At 46.5% G+C, this 23,240-nt stretch overlaps 1 protein-coding gene across 2 annotated transcripts in view; it reads right to left on the bottom strand.

Annotated features, from left to right (window-relative positions):
- Positions 1–23,240, bottom strand: part of SLC12A8 (solute carrier family 12 member 8) — a 149,195-nt gene that overhangs the window by 52,300 nt on the left and 73,655 nt on the right. For both annotated transcript variants that reach the window (XM_043473199.1, XM_043473200.1), the window contains exon 6: positions 14,102–14,215. In XM_043473199.1, coding sequence (XP_043329134.1) covers positions 14,102–14,215 — 114 coding nt within the window. The remainder of the gene's footprint in view (positions 1–14,101; positions 14,216–23,240) is intronic.

Here is a 23,240-nt window from a genome sequence, read left to right on the forward strand (position 1 = left end):
CTACCTAGAAAGCAAGATGCTATGAAAAACAAAAAATAATCTAAGAACAAGAAAAAGACTTTTGGAAATTAAAAACATGATCACTAAAATTAAAAACATGATTACTAAAACTAAAAATGCAGTGGAATATCTAGAAGATAAAGTTAAGTAAATATCCCAGAATTTAGAACAGAAAGACAAAGGGGTAGAAATTTTGAGCAAAGACTAGGAGAAACAGAGACGAAATCTGGAGTTACAATATCCAACTAACAGGAGGTCCAGAAAGAGAGAACAGAGAAAATAAAATAAGCTGGTAAACAACAGAAATAAATGTCTTCAACCTGAAGAAGACACAAGTCTTCAGGTTGAAATATCCCATAAAGTAAACAACAAAAAGGCCCACACCTAAATGTATCATTGTGCAATTTCAGGAGAAATGCTAAATATTTTCAAAGATAAAAACCAAACAGTTACAAAGGAATAAAAATTAGACTGGCATCAGACTTCTCAGCAGCAACAGTGAATGCTAGAAAATAATGGAGCATTGATTTTTAAATTCTGTGGAAAAACTATTTTGAAACTAGAGTTTTAGCCAGATTATCAATTAAGTGAAAGTAAAGTTAAGCAAAGAAGGGCTCAGAAAATTTACCTCCCACACATCATTTCCAAGGAAGAAACTAAAGCAAGGACTCCAGTAAAATGAGGATATAAGCTATGAAGGAGAAAAACAGAAGATTCAGAAAGCAGTGGTGATAAGTCAGGAGTTAATAAAGTCCCATAATAATAGTTGTGCAGTTGTGCAGCAGAGAAACCAGCAGAGACTGAAGCAGAAGAATGGAGACCCCAATAGGAATGCCTCTGGATAAGAACTGGATTCAACACAAAGGACACTATGAATTATTTTAAAGACTTGCCAACTGCATATTTTGGCAACAAGAGAAAATACTTATTGAAACTTGAGGAGAAGCAAATAAGAAAGCCAACATGTAAATATGAAGGAAACTAAAATAGGACATGACTTTAAAAAACTAATAAAAAAAAAGTCTTAAAGTTAATCCATTTGGCCATTATGTTAGGAACATTCTCCCCTAAATGACACAAGGGCCATGTCAGATGCAGCCAAGGAAGTGGAATTCTAGCCCATCACTTTGGTCTTCAGGGAACCGCAACTACATGGTCATAGTCATAGACATAGCCAGCCCAGAGGACTTAACTTTAGCCGCAAAGTAGAATACAAATAATATCTACCTTGACAAAGTAACAGTAAAGCTATAGCTAACAGCTAATAAGAAATGAAAAGAGAAAAGAAAACTAGAAAGAGGAAAGGGACTCATATTTTTGTTGTAGTAGTGTGGGAAACAAAAGTCCCAGGATCTTCACTCAGGACTGGCTGAATGTTACAAGCTTCAGTTAGTTTAATAAGAAAACCTGAAATGTGAGTCAGCCATTAAATTTGTTAGGTCAATAAGGAAATGGCCAGCAAATATTTATATACAAGCTGCAATAAATTTAAAGTTAATGCTAGAATTTATTCTGTATTTTGTCATCATAAAGGGGAGTTTCTAAGTGTTTGCTAAGAGGAGCAAAGAAATTTCCAAGAATATTGAACAGCTTGTCTTTGAAGTTCAAAAACCGGTTGACTTGTAACCTAAAGGCAAAAAAGAAAAAAACTTTTTTAATAGAGAGAGAGAGGGTGTATGTGTGTGTGTGTGTGTGTGTGTGAAACTGTGTTTGTTCACTGCAAGTTGTAAATTACAGCTTTCATGAGATTTCCCTCTTTACCTGCTAGTCATCAACTTGTCATAGCTTCCCTGATATTGCTCTAAAACACAAATATAAAAGGATTATTCAGAATCCCTTAAAATCGGGGATTCCTTTAAGATAACTAAAACATTCCTTGTAAAAATACTTTACACATGAAATAAATATGACCCTAATATATTACTCTTAAAACACAACACAGAATATTAATTGTCCACACCAACAATAAGCAGTGAAGAGATATAGCCTAGGATGGATAACAGAGACTTAAACATATTATTTAAAGTTATAAAAACAATTAAAAAAATAACTAAAAATTAAAATATGACTATTAAAAATTGTTAAGTGGATAGAGGAACATGTAAGGAAGCTAAACCCTCAACATTTCTTACCATGGAGTCAATAAATTACACGTGACTTTGATTATCAAGTTATACATATAAGCATGTAGATGTAGGCTAAGTCACTTCAGTTGTGTCCAACTCTTTCAGACCCTCTGGGCCATAACCCACCAGGTCCTCTGTCAATGGGATTCTTCAGGCAAGAACATGGGAGCAGGTTGTCATGCCTTCCTCCAGGCGATCTTTCCAACTCAGGGATCCAACCCACATCACCTGCAGATCCCTCACTGCAGGTGGGATTCTTTAGCCATGGATTCTTTACCACTGAGCCACCAGGGAAGCTCAGATATAGGCATATTGCTTGGTAATGCAGTTAGCTCCTGAAGTACTAAAAATGACTAAAAATGGTTGCCCCTATAGAGGGGTTCTTGGGTGGTAAGATTAGAGGAGGAGAGAGGGTGGGTTGAGAGACTATTGCTTTATGTTACAAGAACCTCTGCACTATTTTTTTTTTTAATCACATACAGGTTTTATTTGGATCAAGAAAGCAAGGCCAAGGACCTGCCTATACTCTGACCACAGCTCGTGGGACCATATCCTGTCACCGAGCCTTTGCTCAAGGGCTTGGGCTGGCTGCTAAAAGAGTCTGACAGCCAAGGCCAGCCCTGGCCAGATCTCCACGTCTACCTGATACTCAGGGCCCACTAACTTCGTCCATTAACACCATCTCTTTCTGAATCTCCCAACTTCTGAACCTCTGCCAAGGTTCTCACCTGTCACCAGGTTTACCGGCATCTTACCTACCTGGCTTCCTACCTTTGGCAATGACTTTATTCTGCCCCCAAGCCCCTGGCAATTCTATGCCCATTCATTCAGCTTTGCAAGTATGCAAGCTTTGCATACTGCTAGGTATTCTTTGCCGTTTTCATACCTCCTCTAGTTTGTCATGTCGTTCTGTATGCCTTCCTTCAGATCATTTACAAAAGTTAAGAAATAAGGAGCCACAAGAACTCCCTTGCCATAGGCGCTTCTGTCTAGGAAAGTGATTGATTAATTCTAATGGCTTCCTGCTTCCAAAAAGGTTCTGTATTCATAACAAATGCCCTTTTCTTCTCTCTCCACAATCCCTTGCACAGTGATGACCCTGCCTTTAATTAGAGGTCCCAGTAGCTGGCCTGGTATGAGGCATGTGGGAATCCTGGTCAGTGGGAGCAGAAACAGCTGACACTGAGACAGGCCACCCTCAGGAACGGACCAGACCCAGACAGCCAGGAAGTGGGCTTTTGAGACAAAACAGGCAAGCCAGAAAATAGGCAGTCAGTACCGTGAACACAAAACTCCAGAGACAAGGAAATGGCAGTAACTTGCACTCCAGACAGGAAGCCTCGGGGTGACTCCCCTGTGTGTTCCAGGCACACCTGTTAGATTGGTTTGCACACTGTTACTCGTGCCCTTGCACGACTATATAATTCTTGAGCAGATGATCTCTAGTTCTGGTGGACTATAAATGTCTTGCTTACCAGTTAGATCCAGAAAAGTTATTTTGATTTCATATTTTTTCACCCATGCTTATCAGGTATTATAGAGATTCCCTAGTTACCTTTCTTTCTGCTTCTGCTACAATTTAAAAGTATTATTAATGTTAGAACTAGATTTAGGGGAGAAATAGTAGAATAGGTATTATTTCTCAGCGATATTTACAAATAATTCCCCCCCCTAAAAAAAGGTTCCATAGTTTAAAAAGATAACAGTAGGAAAAACCTTGATTAAACAATATTAGAGAGATTCTTACTGCTGGACTTACTATACAACATTCTAATTTTCATTGTCCATTTCTAAGAAGAGAAATGCAGCACACACTATTTCCCAAAACTTATTTGACATTCAACATTTTTAAAAAATGAAACATTTTAATCATTGGAAAACACCAAGTGTCCATTTTGTAATTCCTATTTGATCTTTATACTCTTTTTGGCAGGCTTCCTAAAAATCTTTAAAGTGGCTATTTAGAATCAACAATTCTTAAAGCTGGAAGGTATCTTAGAGATTATCGACTCTGGCCTTTTATTTCACAGATGAGGAAACTGAGGCCCCAAGAGGGGAAGCAATTTTGATCATGTTTTCAAGCTAGCTGCTTGCAGAACCAGCAGAATTCATTTTGAAGTTTCCTTAATTCAAGTCATGTTATTTCCTCCACATCACACAGTCTCTCCATTTCTTCCTAACACCCATGCTCTTTTTGGATTTTTCTTTTTAAAACAGAGTAATGGCATGATTAATTTGAGGCTACCGCCCCCACAAGAGTGCTGAACTTAGTTGTAATCAGCACTACTTATAATCAGTTATAATCAGCACCACACATTGGTTTTCCTACAGCAATTTCCGTCACCAGTTCTGAATCACTAGTCTGTCCTGGTCCAGGGCATTTCCCCTCCTCGTTGGTCTTAAGCTGCCAGTTCCAGGAAACAATTAATTTGCTTTACCCCAAACCACGTCCTTGCCCTATATCAGGATGATGATACGGGCTACGTCTTGTGACCACGTGACTTAAGTAACAGGTTCCTTCATACGGGTAAAGCCTTCTGACTTGGTCTTCCATCCTAGTCCTAAGGCCTTTTACATCTCTTCACTGGCTCAGCTTTCACATGTGAGAGTGATGGTGAGGAGGTTAAACCTCCAGCACCATCCAGACCTTTCTGGGCACGGCCATTAACCTCACAGTCTGGTTGTGTGGCACCAGGTGAACTGGGGGTTGGCTTGGCACCCTGGCTCAAATGTCTGTGACAACAGACGTGGATGGTCAGGAGAGGAACTGATCCTTTAAACATCTCTAAAATCAGCTATTGATAAAAATAACCAGGATAAATGTCAATTAACCACTTACCAGCATCTGCAAGATAGTGGCCCTCTGCCTTTTCTTGCTGCCCCCTTCATCAACCATAGGGCACAGAGATCAAAGTCTTCACCTCTTGCCTGTTATCTTAATCCCACTCCCACCCTATTTTCTTTTTTGATCCTGAAAATGAGAAGTCTTAAGGAAAAAAAAAGCTTCCCCAATGGCTCAATGGGTAAAGAATTCACCTGGAATGCAGGGACACAGGAGGAGCAGGTTTGATCCTGGGGTCGGTATAGTCAAAGTTATAGTTTTTCTAGTAGTCATGTATGGATATGAAAGTTGGACCATAAAGTACATGGAGCCCTGAAGAATTTATGCTTTCAAATTGTAGTGCTGGAGAAGCCTCTTAAGAGTCCCTTGGGCAGCAAGGAGATCAAATCAATCAGTCCTAAAGGAAATCAACCCTGAAGGGGCCTGATGTTGAAGCTCCAATACTTTAGCCACTTGATGTGAAGAGCTGACAGATTGGAAAAGACCCTGATGCTGGGAAACATTGAAGGCAGGAGGAGAAGGGAGCAACAGAGAACAAGGTTGGATGGTATCACTGACTCAATGGACATGAGTTTGAGAAAACTCCGGGAGATGGTGAAGGAAGCTTGGAGTGCTTCAGTCCATGGAGTCACAGTCAGACATGACATAGTGACTGACAACAAGGAAACAATGAAAAAAAAAGCCTGGGGATGCTTCCAGGTCAAGCATCCGCCTGCAATGCGGGAGACCGGGGTTCGATCCCTGCATTGGGAAGATCCCCTGGAGAAGGAAATGGCAACCCACTCCAGCACTCTTGCCTGGAAAATCCCATGTACGGAGGAGCCTGGTAGGCTACAGTCGCTGGGGTCGCAAAGAGTCGGACATGACTGAGCGACTTCACTTTTCCCTGTGGTCCAGTGGTTAAGAATCTGCCTGTCAATGCATGGGACTTGGGTTTGATCCCTAGTCCCGGAAGATCCCACATGCCACAGGGCAATGAAGCCTGTGTACCACAACTACTGAGCCAGCGCTCTAGTAGAGCCCTTGAGCTGCAGCTACTGAGCCCACATGTCCTAGAGTCCATGCTCTACAACAAGAGAGGCCACCACAGCGAGAAGCCTGTGCACCACAATGAAGGATAGCCCCCACTTGCCAAAACTAGAGAAAGCCTGCACACAGCAACAAAGACCCAGCGCAGTCAAAAATAAATAAATAAATAAATAATTTTTTTTAAAGAAAAATACCTAATCATTTCCTAGACTTTCCTGGTTTCTGTTGGTTGGTCATTAAAGAACTACTCACTCTTACTTAAGGAACTTCCAAGCTTCCACCTGGGAGCTTCTCTATCCAAATCTGTGACCTCAGAAACCTTCAATTTTCCGTTTCCATTTAGAGATTGTTTCTCTGTTGCCTTTTGTTTCTTTTTTTAAGTTCATAAATTTATTATTTTTCTTCTTCATTAAAGTAGAACATCCACGCACTAAAGTGACTTAATCTTATCTTCCGTGTTTTGTTGTTTGAAGGTAATGCAGCTCTGAGCCTCGGTCTCCCCATTTGCAAATGGGGATAAGATTATGTACCTTGCAGGACTGTTGTAAAGCTAGAAAGAACATCTATAAGGCACCTAGCATGGTGCCTGGCAACTATTAGGTGCTAAATAAATGTCCACGTGGGGGTTGAGGGTGGGATAAACTGGGAGATTAGGACTGACATATACACATGATTATCTATAAAATAGATAACTAATAAGAACCTGCTGTATAGCACAGGGAACTCTACTCAATGGTCTATATGGGGAAAGAATCTAAAAAAAACAGAGTGGATATATGTATATATGTATATGTATAACTGATGCACTTTGCTGTATACCTGTAATTCACACAACATTGTACATCAACTACACTACAATAAAAAAAATTTTTTTGAATGTCCATTTGGGGAAGATGGGCTCCCTTCCTCACTCAGAACTCCCCTGGGTTCCTAAGCACTCTAGCTGCCCCTCCTTACCTTTCACCTGATTGTCAAAGCCCCACTGCTTCCCCACACCTGGCTGATTGGTTTGTTTAGCTGTTAAGGTAGGAATCTTTCATCCCCTCTTCACTCTATTCTTAGGCAGAACTAGTCAGTACTCCACCCTCGCAATGCCTTAGAGATGCTGCTGAGATAGACTGTGTCGAATAATGGGACATTCAAACCCTGGGATTCCAGCACAATTTGTTGACTTCCGGGTCGAGGACAGCTCCAGACAAACGTATGTCCTCTTTTCCAGCATCCTTGCCAAAGCACGTGGGAAGCAATGGGGTTCACCATTTTTTGTTGGGTGACCTTGGGAAATCACCTCTTGTGTCATTGTTTCCTCATGTGTAAGATGGATTAATAATAGAACCCATGGAAGGATAAAGGTTCCAAGTGGCCTAAAACTTTTTAAAAATACAAAATTGTGAATATGAAATTAGGAGTGGAACTTTAGAAAGAGGTCATTCAACCAAGGGACCCTGAAAACCCAGGCTTCATTAGCTTGATGGTAAATCTGCATCTGATAGAAGCACTGGCATCATGATGAGGTTTAAATGAAAGACTATGAAGTGTTCAGCACAGTGCCTGATGTTGTAGGCTATTGTAATGATAATTGTTATAGATACTGTACTAATTTGATAAAATCATAAATTCTATAAATGAAATTACAAAAATAAACATACATAATAATTATAAAGCTCCCTTCTCTTCTGTTCCTGCTCACAGGCCCATCAGAATGCAGTGGGGTGAGTCCCATCCTCAGACTGTCCTTCCTCAGGCTCTCTGTTCCTTAAAACAAGACCTCATTCTGGTCCGGCAGGTCCTTGTTCTCTCACTCACAAGAACACATAACTTAGGAGGAGGCCTGGGGATACATTGGGAGAGAAGGAATGTAGAGGCAGGCTGAAGGCAAAGCCAGCATGGATGCCTAGAGCTGAGGGTCCCAGAGACAGCCAGCCAATCCAGAAGAGCCCAGAAGATTCCAGAACTTCTCAGAGTGTGTGTATGTGTGCAGGGTTGGGGGAGATAGGATCAGGTCCAGGGAGGCCAAAGGACATCACAGAAATAGCAGGGCTCCTGACCACAAAGGTAAGCGTGGACATTCTGGTAAAGGCTGCTGGTTTCCCCCATACATTTTGATGCTGGGTGTGGTCAACCACAAGAGGCCCTTATCCCTTCCAGCAGGAGTTTGAAATCTGGGGACAAGGGTTACACAACTTCCACAATGGTATTAATCCCAGTGAATTTCCATTTTCTAGTTCCTCCATGTATTGTGGTCCCAGATTCCCAGAGTGGCTATGTGTGTGTAGGAATACCTATAGGGAGAGATTGTTTTTTCAGAGAAAGTTTGGTGGTATAGCTCAGAGAAGGAAAGTGCTTTGGGAAACTAAATGCAGAGTCTATTCCAAGGTCCCAGCCCCACCCTGCAGCCACCACCACAGGGTGTGGTGGAGTGCAGCTAGGAGGACTGACAGAAGACCTTGCTTCCTAAATCCAGAGGAGCCACTGAAACCTGGGCTTCAGCTATTCTCCCCAGGAAGTCTCCCACCCCCAGGGTAAAATCTCTAGAGTAACCTAAATAACATGTCACTGGTCAGAGATGAGGACGCAGGGTCAGGGGACTGAAAGTGTCTGTTCTTCCAAACTCCTCTCCCCTCTCACAGCCTGGAGGTTCTCTTGTTCCAGGAGAGGATGGCGTTGGAGGGAGCCCCAGCCATGACTCACTCAGAGCTAATCCTTGGCAAATCCGTCACCATGGAAACTGCCAATCATCCATGCTTTTCATAGCTTAATGGAACATCTGCCAGGGGAAAGCCAAGGGATACAAATTGCCTGTCCTGTCTACTGTGTTTACACTGGGGCCCCTGGAAAACAGAGATAGCCAGGAGAGGCAACCCTTTACAGAGGGATGGTGGCCCAGCTCTGCTGCAGGTGGGTACCCCTTCCAGGGCTCGAAAGTGGGCTCTTGTCTTAACACTCAGAAAAGAACTGTCAGAGGCGACACGTGCTGACAAAGCAAGAGACTTCACTGGGAACGGGTGCCTAGGTGGAGAGCAGGAGGGCCAGGGAACCCAAGAGACCTGCTCTGCCATGTGATTCTCAGTCTTGGATTTTATGGTGATGGGATTAGTTTCTGGGCTGTCTCTGGCCAATCATTCTGACTCAGGGCCCTTCCTGGTGGTGCACACATTGCTCAGAAAAGATGGATTCTAACAAGGAGGATTCTGGGAGGTCAGTGGGACATGAGTATCTGCTTTTGATCTTTCCCAAATTCTACTGGTTGTTGGTGGTTTTTTAGTTCCGTATTCCTTACCGGGACCTCCTGTTGTAAAATAACTCACAGGAATGGTTACTATGGTGCCTGATGAGAGTAGGCAGTTTCAGTCAGTGTGTTTCTCCTCACAACTCTGGTCACTAATTAGCTGGGTGACCTTCCGCAACCCTTCATAAACTCCTCTGTGCTCATTTCCCAGATCAGTGATTCTCAGCTTGGTTGGGCCCAGACAGGGGTGTGGAGGGTGGGGATGGGGCCGGGGGTGTCAGGGAGGCAGAAAAGCACATCCCTTAAGAGGCGTGGGGTAAAAGAGGCCTGTGTAGACAGTTTGTTCAATATTATAATTTTATATTTGGAATATTACCAAACAATACCTTCATAATTTAAGCCACAGAAAATAAAGAAGCTTGGCTAATCTTCTTAGGTAGAATCTTTCTCAAAGAAAGGACCAAGATACTCCTTCTGGTCCAGGGAGGCACAGAATTTCCAGTGTAATAAGGTTTTCAGTATGATTAACAAAAACGAACATGGATTAAAAGATAAAAAGTTGAGAGTCGCTGGACTGGCTGATCTCAAATGGTAGTCCAGCTCAAATTCTGGGCTCCTGGGTGGTATCTTCCAACCTCAGGCCACTGCTGATTCCTTACTGAAGGGTGAAGCACCAGAGGGAAGGCTCATCATCCCAGGCCCTTCACTCAGGCCAGGCATTCCCTCTTTTACAAGATGCAAGGCCTGCAAATAAAAGGGAGGGAAGCCATGGGAGAAGCTGGGAGGGGACCTGCTAGGGTCACGCACATGAGGCAACATTCTGGTGGTACTGCCTGCCTCAAAGGACCACGACCTTGCTTCAGCTGGAACTGCTAACCTGGCACCTGCAAGCAAGGATCTGACCTGGCATCAGGACTCCCTGCCAGAACCAAGGAAGCAAACGCTCAGGTGGGAAGCCTCTTGAATGTGTGGGGGAGAAGCAAGGTGTGGGGGAATGGGGAGTAGAAGGGGCTAGAAAATATTTTCAGATGTTAATGTTAAAAATTTTCAAAAATTTTCTTCTTTGTGCATTTCATTCCCTCCCCCTTTCCTTTTCTGTCCATTCAAAAGGAACGTGACCTTTATTTTATTGTCTTGGAGGAAATATGTAGCAGGGAAGAAGCAGACTTTTCACATTGTTTTGGGCTCTGTTTCTCAAAAGGCTGGGCCCTTAGGAGATTTTAGAGGGTCTAGGAGAGTTGGACTGTGAGGAAAGCTGAGTGCTGAAAAACTGATGCTTTTGAACTATGGTGTTGGAGAAGACTCTTGAGAGTCCTTTGGACTGCAAGGAGATCCAACCAGTCCATCCTAAAGGAGATCAGTCCTGGGTGTTCATTGGAAGGACTGATGCTGAAGCTGAAACTCCAGTACTTTGGCCACCTCATGCGAAGAGTTGACTCATTGGAAAAGACCCTGATGCTGGGAGGGATTGGGGGCAGGAGGAGAAGGGGACGACAGAGGTCAAGATGGCTGGATGGCATCACTGACTCGATGGGCATGAGTTTGAGTAAACTCCAGGAGTTGGTGATGGACAGGGAGGCCTGGCGTGCTGCAATTCATGGGGTTGCAAAGAGTCAGACACGACTGAGCGACTGACCTGAACTGAACTGAACTGAGGAGGTCTGCAGAGTGACTGGGGAGAGTGTGGCGGGGATAAAACCTACTTGCTACATTGTTTGTAAGGCCCAGTGCAAAAAAAAATGTAGGGTCCCTTGTTCAAAAATTATTAAGAATTTTAGCAACAGCAAAGCATTAAACCAAGTGTGGGGTCCTTCTGAGCTTACCACCAAGTGTGAATGCATAAATTCATGCTCACGAAGCTGGCCCTGGACAGCAATGTCCCCCGTATTAGAACAGAAGATTGTCCCTCACGCTGGGGCAGGAAGAGAAAGGCCCGCAGGATTTGAACAATGGGACCTGAGGCCTACTCCCTGGCAGCACCAGAGGGATCCAGCGAGACCTCAGGAAAGAGGGTCTGAGAGGTACACAGACTCTAGGCACGTGGTTCCCAGGTTCAACAAACTTTCCATCCCCAAAAGTGACTCAGAAGCAGCAGAGACCATAAAGCTAAAGGGATCTGCAGACAGAACTGTGGGAGGGCCTGGCTCTGAGCACAGATGATGAACAGCCAGAGCCCCTGACATGCCCTGGTACTTAGTAAGACCCTGAGACCTGACAGGGCAAGGCAGAGGCATGATGAATGACTGACATCAGTTTCCAGCCACCCTGGCAGACTAAAGGCTTAGGGTCAGAGACCAACTCTTTCCACTTCACTAAGGTGAAAGAAACGCATTGTTTCTGGCACACTTGGATTGTAGAACAGCATGCTACCTGCCATCACCAAGGCCTAGCTCCAGCCTCCTTCCTGCAACCAAACCTCAAAGTGAGGGGCGGGGGGTGTGGGAGGAAGGGTGTCAACTCGGAGTTGCCTTAGTTACGCAGCTGAGAAATGAAGCTTGGGGCAGAGTGGTCAGGTGGTAGAGACAGGGAAGCGAGAGTAAAGGCGAGTAAATTTAGGAGGTAAAATTCACAGGACTTGGAGGGGACTGGTAAGGAAGAGGCTTCCTCGATGGCTCAGTGGGTAAAGAATCTGCCTGCAATGCAGGAGACACAGGAGACATGGGTTTGATCCCTAGGTTGGGAAGATCCCCTGACGGAGGAAATGGCAACCCACTTCAGTATTCTTGCCTGGAGAATCCCATGGACAGAGCAGCCTGGCAAGAGGAAGGTGTCAGAAGTAACTTCCCATTACCAGCTTGAGCAATTGGGAGGATGAGGGTGCCATCCCTGAGATCAGGAGTGGAGGAGAAGAACCGGTTGGGGCTGATGGGATGGACTGGGTTCTGAACATGTTGAGTCTAGGACACCAAGAGAAGGTGTCATGTAGGCACTTAAATACATGATGTGAAGCTTAGAGAAGTCGGGGCTGGAGGCATAAATCTGGGAATGGCCAGCATTGTGGGTAGTCCCTGAACAATGGGCATGAATGAGATCCCAAGGGAAACAGTAGGCACAGCTTGAAGAACCCCAACATTGAATGGACAGGCATAAGAGGATGCCCCTATCAACGGGTCAGAGGAGGGTGCTACATCATAGAAGGTACGAGAAATGAAGGAGAAAGTGGAACGCAGCTGAGAGGTCAAATGCACTGAGAAATTTTAAGTACCCACTGAACTGAGTGGAAGCCACTGATGACTTTGGAAAGAACCATTTCACTGGAGAGACAGGCCTGGAATTCCAAAAGGAGAGAGTGGACGAGTAGAGCAGGAGGCGGGAAAGAGGTTGGGAGAGCAGAGACTGTGGCTGTGCAGGGGAGAGAAAGGGGCGGGGGCCAGAGGGAGAAACGTGATTCAGGGAAGCTGTTAAATATGACTACAGTCAGTAATTTCCTCCCACATTTTAACAGCTTTACTGAGGTATAAGTAACATACAATAAGCTGCAGGTTTAAAGTGCCAGTCTGCAAAATTTGATAAGAACACACTTGCGAATCCATCACCTCAGTGAAAAACACATTTTTTCATCCCCCAAAATTTTCTTGGCCTCCCTCCTGCTCCTTTCACCTCCACTCCTAGGTATTAACCGACCCGCTTCCTGTTACTAAAGTCTGCATTTTCTAGAATTTTATATAAATGGATTTTTAAATAATTTTATCTTTTTAAAAAGGACTTTTTTCACACAGCAGCATTATTTTGAGAGTCATCTACATCGTCACAAGTTATCAATAGTTCACTTTTTCTAATTGCTGAGTAGTTTTAGATTGTGTGGTGATACCATAATTTGTCTCTCCATTCACCTGTTGATGAGTATTTGAGTTGCTTCCAGTTTGGGACTATAACAGACTAAGTTGCTTTGAACTTTCATATACAAGTCTTTATATGGATACAAGCTTTGTTTTTCCCCCTCAATAGTAGATAACCAGGATTGGAATGGCTGGGTATGTGTTTGGTTTTTAAGAAACTGTCAAACCATTTTCCAAAAATGGTTGTCCCATTTTACGTTCCCATCAGCAATGTATGCAAGTTCCAGTTCCTCCAAATCCTTGTCCACATCTGACAGGGACAGTTTCTTAAATTTTCAACAATCTAGTAGCTTTTCCTCCCTTCTCTCTGGAGGAAGGCAGAGGGAAGAGGGAAAGGAGACAAAATCAGCTCCGGGGCATCAACACTGCCTGGATGGAGAAACGTTTTTCTGTCTGTGTTCTGGAAACAAGCCCAGTCCCTAGTAAATGGTTATTTCTTGTGGAGCATTTGGTCAACACATTAGCTTACCACCTTCTGGGCCTGGGACCCGAGCATGCAACAGGAGTTCTACTAGGACCTCAGCTGTGGAAGGCTCCTCTGCAGCCACCATGGAACGGGAAAGTGGGAGAGGAGAGACACAGTCCTTGCCCATGGGATCCTGATTCCACCCACAGCCAAAGTGGTAAGAGGATAAGAGCATTTCTCTGCCCCCTGGGAAAAGACACATGGGTGGGGCAGGGGAGGGGGAGATTAGAGACCAGTCTGCACTCACTACAAGGTGGAAGGGGCAGCTGTCCTGTTGAGGAATCCAGCCTGCTTAGCCCTAAGAAAAATATGTACCCTCTACTAACTTGGCCAAGAGGTATCAATATGTAAGTATAAGGGGTAAGGAGGATCAAATCATGTTGGGAACCTTCAGGAATTATGAACAAGTAAAGCCTCCGTCAAAATAATAGATGTGTAGTTAAAGCTAAGGCCATCTATAAAGTCAGATATATACCCTAAGAGCACATGCAGGTCCATTATGATACTGCATTTTGGGAACCAAGCATTTACTTATATCCCTAACATGATAATGAAAAAGAATGCCAGTACCTGTAGCTGCAGGGAAGAACACCCCGAGGACGGTAAAAAAGGACTCTCCAGGACTGTAATCTGGCAGAGTGTTGTTCTGTAGCAGTTCTGGTGAATATCCAATAAAACCATGATCTGAAATAATACAGAAGAAAGCAAAATGAGCCGAGTGACAAGACATAGCACAAGTTCCCTAGATTACAGTCCCAGTTTTAAATAGTAACTTTAAATAGTAAAAGGTAGGTATGATGTGGGGGGCAGGGAGAGAACACAGAAGATACTAAAAACATCTTCCTTCCCACGTCTAGGGCTTGACTTTTGTGTATCTACATCTATGGATGTAGGTAAATAAAATGACATGAAGAAGAGAATAGTCACCTCTAGGAATGGGAACTTTTTTTTTTTTTTGCTTATAGACTTCAGTATAGCTGAAATCTTTCGATGAGCATGCACTGATGTGTTTGCTTTTGATTTCAAAAATTGCATTAACTCCCTGCTCAAAAACCTTCCAATAGATTCCTATTAGCTACAGAATAAAGTCCAAACTCCTTAAGATGAGTGTGGAAGCTCCCCACAACCTGGCAATGGCCCACCGTTTCCTATTCGTGCTTTGCCTTTTCCTCTTCCCAGCAGTCATACAGACAACTCTGCCCAAGAAGCCCACTAATACCCATTCCTGTGTCCCCTGCTTCCAGACCCTTCCCCACATCTCTGAACATCAATATGGTGCTCACTCTTCAAGCCCAACCCGAACGCTGTTCTCTTTGGGCCTTACATGAACTCCTTGATCAGAATCCTCCTCCTAAGTGCCCTCCATGACCAGACTCCTTGCGGCTAGAGATCTGGTCTTAAACACCTCTGTCCCCCAGGGCCAACCACTGTGCCTGCCACACAGCAGGCAGGGTGCAAATATGGGTCACACTGAAAGAACCTTGCTCTTGGATCTTTTGCTTCCGTGCTTTCAGCCTCATGGTTCACAGACTACTTTATAGCAGGAACATCTCAGATCTGATTTCTTCAAAGCATTTTAAACATTTTTTACATTGCCTTAAATGCAGTTAAGAGGTTTCACTCCTACAGATACTGCTTTTTTGTCAAAGGGGGTCACCTTGAACAGCATCTGTGGATATGTTAGTGGGCTGTTGAATTTTAAGATACAAGTCCTGTGTCCTTGGGCTCAGGAACACACAGGATATCCAGTGTCTGTTTTTGGAGAATGAGTTGGTTTGTTCCTGCTCACTCTAGTCCACAACTCGGTCTTGATCTTTTTCCCTCTATCCCCTCTGACATGCAAGACGAGCACTTAGCCATTAGTCTCTCCATAGCTGACCCCCGGGGCTGCAGTGACAATCCCCTGCCAGCCTGTCCTCCACCACCCTCGGGGCTTAACTTCACCCTGAGCTTCCATCCAGTAAACAGTGCCGGCTCGCTGATGAGTCCAAGATCACGGGCACTTCTCATGGCTTCCAAGATTCATATCTTCATAGGAAAAATATTTTTCAAAAAAATAGTAAAATGAAAGCTCAGTGAAGCACAAGGAACCCTGGGGAGTCCAGTCAGGACTTAAAATCATTGTCAATTGCTCTCTTTCTCCTGAACCTTAGATCCCAAGGATTGTGCAGCATTTCCGAATGGTTTGGCATCTTCACAGCTGGTCCTCCCCTCATTAACAGAAAAGCAATAATAGCTAAGTTAACTTTAGTTTATCCGCTGGCTGACCCCGCTGACTAGACTTTCTGAGGAGAAAACCAGCCCAGCCTGCCTTGGAAGGAAGCTCGGCCAAACTGGATGATACACAGGTCTGAGCACATGTGAGCACGGAGCCGTGCGCTGGGCAGGCCAGCCGGAGGGTCATAAACACTTCATCAGGCTCCACTGATCTCGGCTGTCCCCAAGGCCACCCTGACATGGGCGGGTATTTGGTCACCAGGCCTGAAGGGCCTGGCCCCGGTCAGCCTGAAGGGTCAGAGGGATTTCAGGCGCCATAGATGAGTCACTGGGAAGCCTCTTCTCTTTCTCCATCATCCCACCAACGAGATCCACAGATTGAGGGGATGAGTCACTTGATTTATTCGAGGAGGCAGGGGTGGGGGCGGGGTCCTTCTCTGCAGGATGATCACAAATGCAGCTCTTACACGCTCACAAGCACACACTCACACTGACAGCTGCTGCTGACCCCAGCCCTCTCCCCTCAAGTCCAGTCCTAAATTGTTCTCAAGGAAATCTTAACTTCGACAAGAACTTTATGAACAGAGATTCTTGTCAATGAGTTATTTATAATCATGTAAGTGGGGAGTGTCTAAATGTCCAACTGAAAGGTTGAGGTATTTTAAATCCTTATAAAGACTTACTAGTGCCAAAGAAAACTATCCATGTTACATATGATATATATTAAATAAGAAACTGGATACCATTTATAGGACAAATTAAAAAAAGTTTTAATGTATATATGTAAGAAAAGCAAATATACCAAAAACTAATTGTTGTTGTCTGTATAATGCAATCATGGGCAATCTTTTTTTAGTGTTTAAAAACTTTCCATGTTGTCCGTCGTGAGCATAATCAACTTATCATCAAAAATTAATGCCTTTTGTAAAAACAAAACATCCCACAACTGAAAGCCTACTTTCTCCAGATAGCTTTTCTATAAACAAATTCGTTTCTCTTTTTTCCTTTCCATTTATACTCTCCCTGTTTTTCAAAATGATACTTGCCCTGTTTTTCAAAATGATTTAAGTAGCTTATGAGAAAAACATAAGTAAGATAGGACAAGCAAAATAAGGGGCAAAAAAGAAACAGAAAGAAAAAAAAAAAGAAATTGAGCAAAAGATAGGGAGGAAACACCTACAGCCCTCAGGTCTCTGAGGTAAGATCCTGCAGTGATTTTCCTCAAGCTGGAATTCAAGGCCTAGAGAGATCATTTCTGACACAGCCCAGTCCAGCAGGGAAGGACCTTACGGCCAACATTCACACATGCCACATTCTAGTGGGTGAGAAGGAGCCCTAGGCTCACATGGTGGACCTGTCTCACTGCTTCTGCCCTTACCTTCCCGGGGCCCTTATGACTTCCACCCACTTGACAGCCCCCTACGTCATGCTCCGCAGTCCTAGCGCCACAGAACACCTGGCCCACTGGCCTGCATCCTGACTTCCAGGGCCCCAATCTCTTTCCCACAACCCTAACCTGTGGTCCAGCTGGACCTTGAGCTTATGTGGAGCAGGTGTCCAGGACAGGCACTGATGTCTCAGAAAAATTTATACTTAAGGCATGGCCTGACGTCCTCTGGCCACATCCAGTGTTGCAGGGTTGAGTAGACACCACCTGCCATGGCCTCTCACAGTGGGTCTTGCCTCCTGATTTGCTAATTCTTCTAGTCATGGCCCCATTTGAGAATCTGATGAAAGCACATTTTGCATTCCATTGGGGGGTTCCCTGGAGGCTCTCCAAGGTTTGGCACCTTTATGCTAGGGGCTGCCTCTGTACCTGAGACTTCTGGCAGGCCCCACAGTTACCTACGATGTCCCAAGTCCCACCATGCTGTGCCTTGGGGTGAACAGAGGCCAACATTTCCTGCTGTCATCTCTGCCAGGCAAGGTGTCTGCATGTATGGGGACAGGGCAGGTCCCCCGGGACATCCTGGGACACTCCCTTCTGAACATAGTGACAAGTCATCATTTATTAACACCTCCTCTGTGCCAGTCACTGGGCACCAAGTCCTTTACAACATCATCCTTGATCCTTACAACTATCCTGCAAGATCAGAGGTGAGCAAACCAGACTCATGAAGGTGAAGAGTCTTGTCCAAGGTTACACAGCAGACCTGCCTGTATGACAGCCCTGGTCTATCCTCCAGGAGGCTGGTCTTCAGGTCCCCAGGTCCCCAACACCACCCTCCCACACAGAGGGATGCATACAGCCGAGGTTTCCTTCAACTCCGAGAGAAACACCCCCGAGGTCATGGCATCTCCCCTTCTCCACCTCTGTGGGGCCCATGGGGGTCTCCCCGTGGAATGCCACACGCACTGAGGGGTGTGTGCACAGCTGGGAAGAGGCAAAGCCCAGCCTCCACCCCGGGTCTGTCTGAAGTCAACGTTTTCCATCTACCATAGCAACTCCCTGCAATTTATCCTGAGTTGTTTCCCCAGAGGTTTCTAAGGTGAATGTCTTCGCCTCTGTGGGCCCTTCAGAGACTCTGCTGGTAACAGGAGGGGCTCTGGTGCTCTCAGCTGGTGTCTTCCAGCTCTGCAAGGCCCAGAATGCCCAGTGCCTGCAGCTGCTGCATGTGACTATATCTGGGTTTGACCTGAACATCTGCACCTGTATCCACAGAAAAAATTCTTTGGCCCCACATGAGTTATGAGCTTTTAGGAAGAACAAAGATAGAACAGAGTGAGGAAAGAGAAAACATGACAAAAACCAGGCAAGAACAGGAGGAGGGAAGATACTTGAGGGCTGGCCTTCCCCCTTGGCACTCAGGTATCACAGCTTCCTATCACCTTAGGAAGCCCCCAGGGGGACTGTGGTTCTGCAGGGTCAAGGATCTGCTCCCAAGGACTATCACCAGACCCTGCCTACCTCGTCTGGGCCAAAGGAGCCAGCCTGAGTCACACTCTGCTACAAAGGGCAGCTCCCTCAAGCTGGGCTGCGCCCTCTGGGAAGCTGGCTTCTGGGAAACTCACCTCTGCTCCCCCACCCTCACCGCCCCTGGGGTCCACTGAAATCAGAGGAGGCAGCGGGAAATCATCCCCCGCCCCCACCGTGGGTGTCAGATGGCAACTGCTGACTAACTTCGAAAGTGAGATTTCTAAAAACGACGCTGGCACCGGGGGCCCTGCCATCCCTCTGATGAGCCCGGGCAGGGCGGGGGGCTTCCCACCCGGTTTTCTTCTTGGCTCAGGCCCCCCACCCCTTGACCAGCAAGACAGCCCTTTCCTGGGAACGACAATGGGAGAGGCCAGTCCAACCAGGAATAGAAAGAGCAGAGGAAGGGCCGGGGAGAGGAAGGCGGGAGGGGCACGCTGCCCGGATCCTGGGACATCACAGGAAGAGCAGCTCTGCAAGGAAAAGGAAAGGAGAGGCCGAGCTTCTGGGAAGGGACACTCACACCAAAACAAGGCCTGGGGGCGGGGAGGGTGCCAGAAGGCCACTGGGCCTCAGAGGATCCCAGAGGAGCCGGAAGTACAGTAGGGTGAGCAGTAAAGAAAGGTGAACGGGCGCCTTGACCAAGGCCCCGCCTCACCCTGGACACTCGCCTCCTCCGCAGCAGAGTCCACTTGGAACCCGGGATGGTCTGCCCATTGCCCGGCATTGCCTTGATGGCTCTGGGACTCTGTCTCATGGGGACAGAGACCTGCATTTTGGGGGAGGGACAGAAAGCCTGAAATGGCTTGACAAAGACAGGTCCGTGCCAAAGAGAAAAAAGGCATGTCCAGGCCGCATCCTATCACTGAGGCTCTCACAGAGCTCCTGCCACGCAGCCCCTGCACTTACTCAGATATGGCCCAACCCCAGAAGGTCCAAAGTGGACACAGACGGGCAGTCCGGCCCAGCAAGCCCCCAGGGGCCTGGGCTGCTCATTCTGCCTCAGGGCTCTGGTGTCAGGTCTGGGAGCTGCAATGGGTGAGGCAGCCTCAGTCACGAGAGAGCAAAATGTGCCCAAACTGAGCTCAAGGAGGGTGGATCTGGGAGAAGCCTGGGCTATTCTCTCCCCCACGGGGTGGAGCATGAGGCCCTGGGCATCTCTGGGAGGAAGGGAAGAGCCATGACAGGACCAAGAAACAGGACACCTGGGCTCACGCTCAGGTTCTGCCACAGACTCACTGTGGGACTGTAGGTGAGCCCTTCTTCGAAATGCAAATGATAACTGTCCACCTGGGATGGGCACCTGGGATGTCCAGGTGGGGATGTCCACCAGGGATGAGAGTCTGCAGTCTAAATGAGCCCAGGTGATGTAGATCACACTCTCAGTAACAGGTAAACTAAATTCTTTTTCAGAACCCTTCTAATTCTGAAAGCCGCCAGTCAGAAGTCCATTCTCAAGACTCAGGGCACATCATCCAAGTGCACCACTGATTCCCAGTGGCTGATATAAAATCCCAAACTAGCTTCCAGAGCTGTCAGCGCTGCCCTCGGCCTCCCTGTTCTTGTTCACTCAGTCGTGTCCGAGTCTTTGCGACCCCATGGACTGCAGCATGCCAGGCTTCCCTGTCCTTTACCATATCCCAGAGCTTGCTCAAACTCATGTCCATTGAGTCAGTGATGCCATCCAACCATCTCATCCTCTGTTGTCCACTTCTCCTCCTGCCTTCAATCTTTCCCAGTATCAGGGTCTTTACGAATGAGTCAGTTCTTTGCATCAGGTGGCCAAAGTATAGGAGCTTCAGAATCAGTTCTTCCAATGAATATTCAGGGTTAATTTCCTTTAGGATTGACTGGTTTGATCTCCTTACAGTCTAAGGAACTCTGAACTGTCTTCTCCAACATCCCAGTTCAAAAGTATCAATTCTTCAGCACTCAGCCTTCTTTATAGTACAACTCTCACATCCATACATGACTACTGGAAAAACCATGGCTTTGATTAGATGGACCTTTGTCGGCAAAGTAATGTCTCTGCTTTTTAATTTTCTGTCTAGTTTTGTCATAGCTTTTCTTCCAAGTAGCAAAGGGTAACCTCCCTGTTACCCTTCCCCATCTCTGTGGCTATGGATACCAAGTGTGCTCCAGACTGTGAGACAAGATCACTACCACATTTTTCGTCCACTAATGAAACAAAGCAATTATGAATTACAAGTCCTGCCACTAGGTCTTAGGGTATGACAGTCACGTGCGCCCTCCATTAATGTAGATACTAAAAGCTTCCTGGTCTAATTCATTGGTCCGTTTTTACAAGTGAGGAAACTGGCTAGAAGCCAGCTACTCAAAAGGCATGAGGGTTGAAAGTGAGAAAGGAACCCTGGCTTGGAGTCCCACTTGGAGTCCCCAGAATACTCCCCATTTGCTGGCTTCTCCCATTGATCTGGGTCATAACAATTCTAGTCCATGACAGATGCACCATTAGAAATACTCTGAAGCTGAACCAGATCAGGCGGTACTGACTGGAAGGGGCAATAATGATGGGTTGGGAAGAGATCCCCTCAGAGCCCCTGCCCACAGCATGGATTTCCTTCTCCACAGGACTTCTGTTCCGTGAGCTAGGAGCCTTCCCCAGACCACAACCGCCTCTCTGGCTTCAGCCCTGGTGAGTTTGGTCCTCTAAAGGGAGGGTGGAGAGAGGATGTGAACAGGGTTTCCAGCTCCAGGGCCCCCACCCAGAGAGAAAATACACAGAGGGAAGGCTGGGCATTCTAGCAGTGGCCAGAAGGGAAGTCTGAAGTGGAGCTGGGCCTGCCCAGAGGGCGTGGGGAGGAGCAGCCTGGAGCCTCCAGGCCCCTGGGGGAAGGCCTCCACCCTCAGGACAACTGACTGGCGGGAACAGCCGGAAAAGCCCCCAGGGCCAGGCAACCCAGGGCATGAAGGGCCTGGGTTGGGGGAATGTCAGGGCAGCCCCCTTGGGAGGCAGTGGCTTAGTTTCCAGTAAGAAGAAAAGCTCCTGCCAACCCCTACAATCTAGGACAGCAGTCCTGGAGTTCCTCCTGAGAAAAGGAGCTCTCACTTGTGAAAGGGGGCATTTCTAATATCCAAGAAATTGTTCCACCCTCTGACATTGGCTCTATTTTAAATGCTTAGCAGACTTTTTTAAATAATGGCCTTGGGGTCAAGTTGAGATGAGAAGAGATTTTTACCTGGAAAAGCCTACAGAGCAGGGGACTGTCAAATGCCCTAGGACATTTAGGAATCTGCAACTCACTTGGACCCAAGAAACAAAGAGGTGTCTTTGGATAACAACCAGGATAGCCACAAATTGCTGAGCAAGGGTTTGTGCCAGGCACTGTTCCAAGTGCATTACATATTTTCGCTCAACGAGATTGGTGCAATTTTCAGGTAAGGAAGCCGAAGCACAGAGAGGAGACAAGATTCAACCCTTGGCTGCCGGGGTCAGAGCTCACCCAAGGCTGCAGGGAGTCTGGAAGGGAGGCCAGGAGCCCAGCTGGTCAGGCTGGGGCCAGATGGAAGGGACTGCAAAGCCCCCAGCCCCCAGCCTGCAAAGCCCCCACTGGCTTACCCAACACTGCTCTCAGCTCAAAGGAGCACTGAGAAAGGAAAATCTGGCCTTCTTATCTCCTGGGGGAAAGGAATGCACTCTCCAGCCAGGATAAGTGGCTGTTTTGACAGGAAGTCTCCACCCAGGCTGTGGGTTCCTCCCAGCCACCACTTATTCCTTCTGGCTGTCCCTGCCTCTGGCATCCTAATTCCCATCCTACCTAAACCCCACACACTCCCCCACACCCCCCAAAATAATCTAACCCCATGTGGGGTCCCCCACGTTGACTGTCTCTGCAGAGCCCCAGCCTCTGGGGGGTCCAGAGTTCTGACCTGGGAGTCAGTCCTCAGCCCTGCTGCTGCCTGCACACTGTCTCCAGGCAGGCACTGAGAAGGGGGTGGGAGGACAAGGGGCCCCCTGCAGGGCGCAGTCAGCATCCACATGGTTATGCCAGCAGGGTCACCCTCCTGCCTAACACCATGCTGGAAATATCCGGACTCCACATGCCCCAGCTCTGCAGCCATGCGCAGTTCTCTCTCACCTCAAGCCCTACCCAAGAAAGAAATGCAGGGGACATTCTCCTAGAATCCCACGGCAGCAGATTCAGTATCACAGGACTATAGCATGTTACCACAGGGGTCTTTGTTGCAAGTCCATTGTACAAATGGGAATGCCAAGGCCCATGCCACACAGTCAGCAGTCAGCAGCTGGTCAGGCAAGACCAGAAGACCCCAGTGCAGCCAAGCCCCCTCCAACATGTGCCCTGCTAGACACTCATCTCTATTGTCACTGCAGGCTGCCTGCTGGCTCAGGGCAGGAACTATGCTGTTTTATTTCATGATATATTTCATTGCCTAGAACCAGGGGGCAAGCAAAAAAATTACAGTTTATTAATAAACAATAGAGGGACTTCCCTGGTTGTCCAGTAGCTAAAACTCCACTCCCAATGCAGAGAGCCGAGCTTCAACTCCGGGTCAGGGAACTAGATGCCACCTGCTGTGACTAAAGATCCCACATGC

The sequence above is a fragment of the Cervus canadensis genome, chromosome 7 (genome assembly GCF_019320065.1).
Source record: "Cervus canadensis isolate Bull #8, Minnesota chromosome 7, ASM1932006v1, whole genome shotgun sequence".
NCBI lineage: Eukaryota > Metazoa > Chordata > Mammalia > Artiodactyla > Cervidae > Cervus > Cervus canadensis.